This window comes from Fulmarus glacialis, unplaced genomic scaffold, assembly GCF_000690835.1.
Source record: "Fulmarus glacialis isolate BGI_N327 unplaced genomic scaffold, ASM69083v1 scaffold360, whole genome shotgun sequence".
In the NCBI taxonomy this organism is placed as follows: domain Eukaryota; kingdom Metazoa; phylum Chordata; class Aves; order Procellariiformes; family Procellariidae; genus Fulmarus; species Fulmarus glacialis.
In genome coordinates, this window is record NW_009188106.1 from 66,237 (window position 1) to 75,753 (window position 9,517).

General features: G+C 37.6%; 1 protein-coding gene across 1 annotated transcript in view; it reads right to left on the reverse strand.

The window, feature by feature from the left end:
* PTPRQ (protein tyrosine phosphatase, receptor type, Q) overlaps positions 1-9,517 on the reverse strand; it is a gene marked incomplete at its 5' end in the record, with an annotated part of 71,782 nt that overhangs the window by 41,983 nt on the left and 20,282 nt on the right. Inside the window, one exon of the mRNA XM_009577120.1 lies at positions 6,339-6,671. Coding sequence (XP_009575415.1) covers positions 6,339-6,671 — 333 coding nt within the window. The remainder of the gene's footprint in view (positions 1-6,338; positions 6,672-9,517) is intronic.

Consider the following 9,517-nt stretch of genomic DNA (forward strand, 5'->3'; position numbering starts at 1 on the left):
CATTGAAATTATTACAACTTTTCTAGAGTATGAACTGCCTACAACTTCATCTTAAATTGAAATTACAGGGTTTTTTAATTACAAGTTATTTATATGAATTTTACATGACACAAGCAAAATATATACAACTATTTAGACAAATAGACAAGCATAATATACTTATTTATGTCAAACAAATCATTCAAAGAAATTGTGAAAACACAAGATCTACTGCATGCTAGAAAAAATTTCCAGCAATGTTGGAAAATACTAGTACAAATAATTTTATAGAGGAAAAAAATATTTTCTAGGTTTCATTTCAACTTATTCTTAACATATTGAGAAACTCTGAAAAACACACACAAAAAAGTGATAGGAATTGTAAGTGGGCAAGAATGTTCACATTAAGAAATGGGATTTTCCTAAAATTTCCTTTTGTCAAGGGGATATGTGAATTAACCTAGTTATTTCTTATTCATGAACAACGAATTAATGAAATCGTAACAACAACACAGCAGTTCGCAGTAAGCGGTATTACTTTTTCATAACGACCATGGTTAATTTCAGGAAAATAAAAATTGGAATAGATTTGTAGATAATGCCAGAACTTGGCTCCATGGCGCCCTTTTTTTTGGGTCTACTACAAAAAAAGACAACTGTGATACGTATCAGTGAACAGCCTGTTATAGACGCAACAACAGATTTGTACACAGTTCCAGAACTTGGCTTCATGGTGCCTTTTTTTTACCTACCACAAAAAAATACAACTATGATTAACACATATCAGTGAACAGTCTGTTACAAAAAATGATAAAAGTGATCACATCTATCCTAATCAGAAGACATAGCCTCTCTTCTCAAACATGATTAATGCATGAATATGTATTTTTTCACCATTAATTATTAGGTAAAAGGGCTTAATGAGGAAAACTGAAGTGTATACAAGGCTACTTTGTTAGGTAGAAAACAGGTTAGGAAAAGGAAAAATAGCATGGAAGGAGGTATGTAGCTATTGAAATTGTGTGAAAGATTAATGAGGAGAAATCATAAAATTTTGCACTGTGAAGGTGAAAATTTTGCATCATGGTTGCAGAATAAAACAGGAAGATTTGGGAACTGATGAGGTGCTATGAAGAGTTTAGGCTGTTGGATATAGGAGGTAAATTGCTGTGCTGGAATTAGCAGGAATATACTAGACTTTGTAGGCAGGATCAAATTCAACCATTGGAAGCAGTCCCCAAAAATACTGAATAGCATGGATCAACTGAGTGAAGAGTGTAACTGAATGAACTATGAAAGCACATGAGGGGTAGTGAAAGAGGAGACTGCTCAGAGAAGGCTGGCTGTTGAGTGGGGTGCTGGAACAGATATAACAAAATGCAAGGGCAAACATGTTCCCTAAAAACTAGAATTAGTGCAAATGAAGCTTATTTTGCCGGTATGTGTGTCAGACTTGTTGCTCAAACAGTGTTTTTTAGTGTGAACAATGCTTTCAGTAACTATGGCAGTGGTATTACCTTTATTGCCCCCTGAAATTTCTGAAAAACAGTATAAAATCTATATAGCTTCTCAAGCCTTAGTTTCCAAACCAACCAAGTTTCCAAAGACAATTTTCCATTACTTTTTTATAGCATTAATGGAGCGATTAGTCTCTCAATGTTTTTTTTCAGAAGCCAGTTTAGGTTTACACATTAGACAATGATGTGTGAAATAATTTTAAAGCATAATAATCTAATCTACAAATTATCCAACCTGAAGTTATTTATATGGATAATTTACATATGCAGTTCATATTTGATACATTTTTAGATCTTTTCAAGAAAATTCTAATTGAGTATGCTGTATTTAAGATACTTATCTAAAATAAATCTAAGTGTTAATACCTGTTTTATTTTCATCATGAAAAGTACAGTATCAGACATTAACTGAATGATACTGAAATTTAGGAATATTTTCTGAAATAACCTGTATAATTAGAAAGAAAACTAGAAAATGAAATGTGTCTAACATGTCTCATGTCTTACAAAAACCATCTTTTTAAAAACTGTGTTTGCTTCAGTGGGTAACTGCCACGTTCTGATTTAGGTTTGTTTGTGAAATGAATCTAGTCAATACGAGGCCATGATATCACTATACCCTTTCTCTTATAAATCACAGCAATTTACTCAGTAGAAATGACCTAGTCTTATTCTCTCATTCCCCCATAATCCAATCACTTCCTCTCATAAGCACTTTTCTCCTGGTTTTCACAATAATGCATTTTCTGTAACTAATAACCATCATTTCCTGATTATCATGCTTCTATCCTTGCACAGGAATGTGGGTCTTATGGAGGTCAGGGTCATCTTTCCCATCCATCTGTGTCCTGATGCTAAGGCAGCAGTTAAGTGTGTTAGCTTGAAGATAAGTCTGGATAGCCCATCATTTAGCATAATCCTCAAAAATAAGACTGAATACTCCAGTCTTCTAACAGAAATTCAGGCTTGCCAGTTTGGTTAAGACCAGCCCTTTTTTCTTCTTCCCAACAAAAATTAAGTGTGACGTTCAGTTATTTAATTCTATAATCACCTAAGTTACTTTTATCGATATTTAAACGTTTATATCTTATATTAGGCCATATTTACTTTCCAATATTTAGTTCTGAGAGAATGAAAAGAACAAAGAAAAATAAGCTCTCTCAGGCAAAACCTGCCAGAAGAAAGGGCATACAATAACAGATGCAATATTATTGCTTTTCACCATATAGAAACATTTCTTTAAGTATACCAAGCAACTGGGTATCAGCAGGGATTGGGAAAGAAGGTGCTGAAAAGAGGAGCATAACCCTCTGCCCCATGCATCTATGTCCTTGCTTTCATGGGACATTCGAACATCTGGGATTTTCCTTTGTATCTCAGTATATCCTGGCATTAGGAGACTTGGCAGTTTACCAAAAAGCATTGCATTGTGTAACTGTACAAGATCCAAAATGAGGTCAGTGATCTCACTGCCATTCATTTTCCACCTAACACTGACCCTCCAAAGTGATTTTTCTCTTAGAAAGCACAAGTTTGGCCAATCTTACTCTCCTTACAGATGTAAAAGTGAAACTCAGGCTAAGTGCAGGTGTGAGGGAACAAAGTTTCCCTAGCTATGGAAAACATTTCTTGCCCTTTCCCTTGCTGTGACACAACACTGTGATCTTCTCTACTGGTAACTATATAAATCTAGGTTATGTTGAAAATATTTCATCTTGCAGAGTAGATTTGGCTCTTGGGTAATCCATCAGCTAAGTAATAACAGTGCCATCAAACTACTTTATGAGACAGTAGGACAATTCCTGTGAGGATAATCTGCAAGACAGAAGGCTGAATAGTTTATCTGTGTGATGTGAGAACTGGACTGTACTGAACGCCCTATAACATTTTCCACGGAGTAATGCTATAACCACTTTCAGTACAGAACACTGCCATTATTTTTTGCTTGAAACTTGTAAATGAGTCAAAGAATCTTAAAAAAATTCCTGTAGCTTTAAATTTACCTTCATAATGAATAACTGAAATAAATAGCTAAGATCCTCACCTTAGTCACTGGATATTCAGAATTATGAGGTATTTCTGTTTTAACACAACAGTCAAATCCTCAGCAATTATAAAGAATACTTAGGGGTTTTGTTATGTAATTTTTGGTATTGTTGAAGTATCATCTCTTTATATTCTGGGAACTTAGTCTAACAGTTTTCAGCTTAAATGCAGTAACTTTCTGAATATAATAACTATAGTATTTTCTTTAGGCTTGAGAGAAACAAAAATTTCTGAGTATCCAATTATTTCTGAAGCAAAATAATTTGACTGTTATTTCACAACCAAGGTAACTTGCCTTTTGGCAGAAGCAATGCCTTACAGAGGCATTTCTTGAAAATCAGAAACAGTGGCTAACTTCTGCCCTCAAATCTGCAAACGCAACTCGCATTGATTTTATGGGCTAAGTACTCAGGCTATTTTACATAGCAGCTAAGCACCCTTAAGCCCTAACAGACCACGTATATTGGCTGTGTACCAGCAGGCTAATCCAGAGGATGCTTGGCCCAGTCCACGAAGGAAAGGAGAGGGGGATCGACACCTGTTCTCTGGATACACTCCGCAAGGCGGCCCAGAGTGCCGGCTCAGTTTTTTGTGCATCCTGAATTTCTCTTCCCTGCTGCAGGCAGTGCCCTTTGCAAAAGAAAGAGGGGAACTAAGGTTTTTTAGTCTGTTTAACAATATTTCTAAAGACTAGTCTTTGGAAAGTATAAGGTCAGGTAGCTAGAGACCTGCCCTTGCCAAAGATCAGCTGCTGCTCAGGGCAGCTCTTAGTGCTGCTGAAGCACGCTGGAGCTGCCAGCTGGCTACCCAGCTGTGACGTGTCGCGTTCCTCTCTTTTAACTCCTCAGCTGATTGCCATTACCCCAGGAAAAAAAAGCACCCAGCCATGATATCTGGAATAGTGCCCATGCTTCCTTGACTCCACGGTGGTGTGTTTTATAGGCAGCTCATCTCTTGACGTATCACTGATTTAGCTCACAGGAAATTTGTCGCTGCCCACTTCCCTCACCACAGACACAGGCCAGCAGCCCCCGACACTTGGGCTGGAAGAACTGGTGGAACTTCTTTAACTTCTACCCCACCACTGTTTGTTAAACTAGCTAATAGAGCACACAGAGGACCTACTGCTGAGAACGACACTGTATTGGCATGGAAAGGGCTTGTGCAGTCTAATGAGATTTTTATACTTTTAACTACCATCTCCTCAGCGGGACTGATAGGAAACTAGTTCTCTCTTAAACTAAATTATCACTGTCCAGAGAGGAAATCATAAAAAGGAACTTAACTTATGTGATTATATGTGTTTTGATTATCTGCCTCTCTGTCCAGTTTAAATCCCTAACTTTCCTAAACTCAGCAACAATTTTTTGAAGATAAGTATTTGCATATGTCAGCAGCTGAGATCTATCCATCTAGTAGTAAGAAATCTCCCCAGAGCTGTTGGCTCAAGAGTTGCACAAATTCTGTCAGCTATTTTCTGCTCCATCTGGGGTTATATTTTTGGGGTTTTTTTCCCTTTCATTTAAAATATTGCATTAATTTACAGGCATAGCATCCCCATAAGAACCACTGGACAAAGAAAGTAAGTGCACATGAGAATGACTCTGCAGCTGATGCCAGTATTTCTCAGTCCAAAGGACTGCTTCTGTGCTTTACGTGAAAAATGGGCTGTGGTGATGTTCCCTATCATGGTGTCCAAATCTCTTTGCCCTTTGGGGCTTAGAATTTCTCTATTGCAATTTCTCATCTGCAAATGAAGATGACAATATTTCCTTATTTAGTAGAAAAATTGTGATGTATTTAAGGATAGATGGCTGTATTACTGTGTAGAGAGTGCACAGATACTATGAGGAGCATTATTTAAAAGCCTCCCGGATTCACATCACATGATTGTAAAAACATGAATGGAACAAAATAAGTATGTGGGCCATTGAATAGTCCTTGGTACACAGTCCTTGGTACCTCTATTATGATTACTTTGGAAGGGGAAAAGAGTGAAGGAGCTGTGATTTAGTCAGCCCACTCATGGTGGTTCTCAGTTGTTCTACAGGGGCCAGAGGCCGGATCTCAGATGTGTTCTCACCTAGGCTGGCTACAGACTGGGAGGGAAGGTCATATGTCAACATGACAACTTCCTAAATAATTTATGTTTCATGTCCCCTTCTCTCAAATATCTAGCGATGACTTATCTATGACAACTAACTCTTCTCTTACTTGGAAACTGAAATCCTCAGCTGAGGCATGACAGTCCTGTAGGTGTTACATGGCTACTCTGATTTATAATCTCTTTAGGTGGGTATGTTATTGGAAAGAAATCTGAATTCCTCTGAAACTATTGCTTAAATTCTATTGCCAGGAACGTACAGCAGAATTTCAGGAAAGCGTTATGACATTAGAAAACAGACTTTTAGTCAAAGAATTAAAAAAAGGACTTTTCATTGACATACCCAACATGTGGAGATGGATTGAAAATGATGTATCAACCCAAAGTAGCCAAGATTCAGACTTAACAATTCTAGATGTGGAGCAGGGCTGAGGAATGAAATTGCTGTTGGGTAAGCAGTAAATATAGTAGAGCATCCAAAAGGCATTAAAATCTGAAGTAGTGTCAAGTATGCATACCTACCACATGATTTATATAAGATATTTCATGCAAGAAGAGTTGCAATAAATCCTTACTAACGTCACCAATATTGTAGGTCTATGAAGAAATAACTTCTACCAAGTCTTTTCACTTACTTAGGTGAACATCACATTGTTAAAGCATTATGACACATGGCAAACATCCTTACTTACAGCCAGGAAGTGTTTGCGTAGAAATCCAAGGTGAAGAACTGCCATAACCAACATTCGTACTGGCAGCCACTGCAAATCTGTACCATCTGTATTTTTTCAGTCCATACACTGTCTCTTCTATCTGGTCCTCCACCACATTTTCATATAAATATTGACGCATCTCATATTCAATACATTCCTTAGTTTCCCAGTCACTGCAGTGGATGGACCGTAGCTGTGTGGAAATCTTGTAGTTTTGAAAGTAGCCAAAGATAGATTTCGGTGATTTCCAATTCAAGGTCACGCTTGTTGATTGCACATTGGAAAAAACAATATCCCTGGGAGCACTAGGAACTACAAATGAAAACACTTGTAAGATATCTTCATTTGAATGAAAAGTGATTGCAACTATAACCCTTTTATCCAGTGTTGAAAAAATATTTTAATAAGCATGTCTAAAGACCAAGATTAAATTTCATATGGTTAATAAGGAGTAATTCCATTGGTGTAAATCACGCTGTACCTATATAGGTGGCGTACATTTACTATAGCTTTTGAAATAAAGAAAAATACTTTTAGGTGTGGCATGCAGGGGCAGCTTTCAGAGGTGTGACATTGCTGTTGCTACATTTGGGGCTATGTCTCAACTGGGGGAGGGAATATCAAGCAAAGTTATTTTTGGCCTACCCATAGCATCTTTTACTGCTGTTGCTAACTGGGATTCCTCACCTCTCACTTAGAAATACTCATTTGTCTCCCTCTTGGTAACATATGAAATCCTCAAGCAACACCTCAAGGTTTCATAAGTGTCCTGTTTCACCTTCTGAATGGAAAGTATCAATACATGCAATATGTTTGTCTATCTTTATATAAGTGCTTTACAAGCTGTTCAGTAAACAACAAATTAAAAGAACGCCAACAGGAAGAGCTAAATAATACGGCAATACACAGCAAAAACCAAAACTTCCCATAAGCTTTGCTTCCATGTATTTATATACATACGTATACGCAGGTATACACAGGTTATATTCATGTGTATGGATGTACATACGTACACATACCCATACGCACACACATTTATCCATATCTATATTAAGCCAACAGTGTACTCCCAGCTCTCGCAGGCTGGATGCAACATATGGTTTTGTCCTATATCACATAGTCATACAGTAAGCTAATATTATCTCTAAGACTCTGTAAGATAATACTAATACTCTCTGTGGCAAAAACTGTGCAGAGAAATCAGCTCAGAAATCATTTTGTGCACTTAGCTTTAAAGAGTGCTTTAGAGTCTTTGGGGGAAGAAGTATCACTGGTAAAAGAAAAACACATGATACATCCTCAAACTGAAACTGAAGAAGCCCCAAGGCTTACATAAAGAATAAAAGGATCCCAGACCAACGTTACTGGGGAAGAAAGAGAAAACCCTCCATTTTTTTCAGCCTTGTGGGAGTATCTGGTCTTTGCTTTCATCTGCAACAATTTGTTTATAAAAATCACCATAATATAACAAGCTGAAGCCTCTCCACTAAATATGAATATTTAACAAGAAATATAAATTCTAAGTCAAACCAAGCTGTGACGATGAAAAGGTTGAGAAATTCAAATCCCTTCAAGTGAGCCCAAAGCAGGTGGAGCCTGCAGGAGAGGGGTCAGCCACAGGAACCATGGGTGCTTCCCCTGTCCTTCCGCTCAGCTCTCACACACGCGTACCACAGCATGCGATAGCCCCATACACTCCCACCCTGCTACACACTAAGCAGACACAGAAAAAGAGCAAACTGTCTAAGAAAAAAATCTTCACTAGAGACAACTTCCATCAACATACTCCATACTATCAAAATTAAAGTTGTTTTGCTCTGTTGTTATTAGCATGAAGAGAAGTACAGAAAATAGTAAATAAAAACAAAACAGACAGTAACCTTCTTGCTTGATCACAGCTTTGGAGATGTAATACTCAGTTTGTCCACTTTAAAAAAATAAACACTGCAATATTTTCATAATAGCTCTATAAACTGTATTTGCTACTTGTGTAAATTACTAGGAAGGGCTTAGTTGCCCATTAGTTAATGGAAAACAAAGGCAGAGAAATGTTCAATGGTTACTATAAAAAAATCTGTATTTTCCCTTAAAAAATCCTCTACTCTACTGTATTTAAGTTATTAATATCTGTTAAGATACTGCAAAGAATATGAATCTTACACACTCAATTATGATGATGCTAAAATGTGAGATAGAATGGATAAAACTATATGAGTGAAGTAAAAGTTACCACCCAGTCTCACTCTGAACTTAAAGTATTTTTAAGACCCAATACTATATATTCCAGGAATTAAAAAATTAAGAGTCAGCAATTCCAAAGACATCAGAACAGATAAAAACTAAAAGAATTTAAGAAAATTCAATTCTCCTCCTTCTCACTCAGAGGGGATTACTCTTTTTTTAGATAAGGAGCATGACCTCACCTTCCCAGGCACACGACTCCAGGAATTCTTGCTGCGATAGGAGCAGCCAGCATTGGCAGGTTTGGAATAAAAGTGTGAAAGTATGCAACGTGGAGATGGAAACAACTGGCTCTAATATTAGTCTACCATTACTAACTTCCATCTGCTGAAAACTGATCATTGGACTATATTCCAATTTAAATGAAAGACTGGATCAAATACTGAAACAGGGTCTTGGAATAAAATGGACAGTAACTGGTTGCTTGTTGGGTGCCAAGAGGAAGGTGGAAATACATACCTTCACTTGCTCAAATGTGCAGCTGGTAGAGCCATGGCTGGCACAACTGCAGTCTCTGCACCAAAACAAGGCAGGTTAAAGAGGCTAGTCACAGGTAGAAAGAGCAGTGCCCATGTTCTAGCCAGCACAGTGGGCTTTCCTTCTCAAGGAGAGTACCCTGTTCTCCCAGTTTCAACCTGGATGATGCCATCAAAAAGAATTGAGAGCTAGCAATGTTGCAGTAAAGATGGAAAAGACGCTTGGCAGTTTCATAGAACTAGAAATGGTATCAGGAAAAGTAACAGTGTCTCTGATTTGTGGGCTCACACAGAACAACAAAAGTCTAATAAAGCCAGCCTCCATGAGCTCTCCTTGTATTTGGTGGGAAGAGACGAACTCCCAGAGAGCTGGGGAAAGAACGGGGTGCAGGAAAATGATGTTTCTCTTCCCATCTGTCCCCTAGAGAAGTGTCCTTTTTC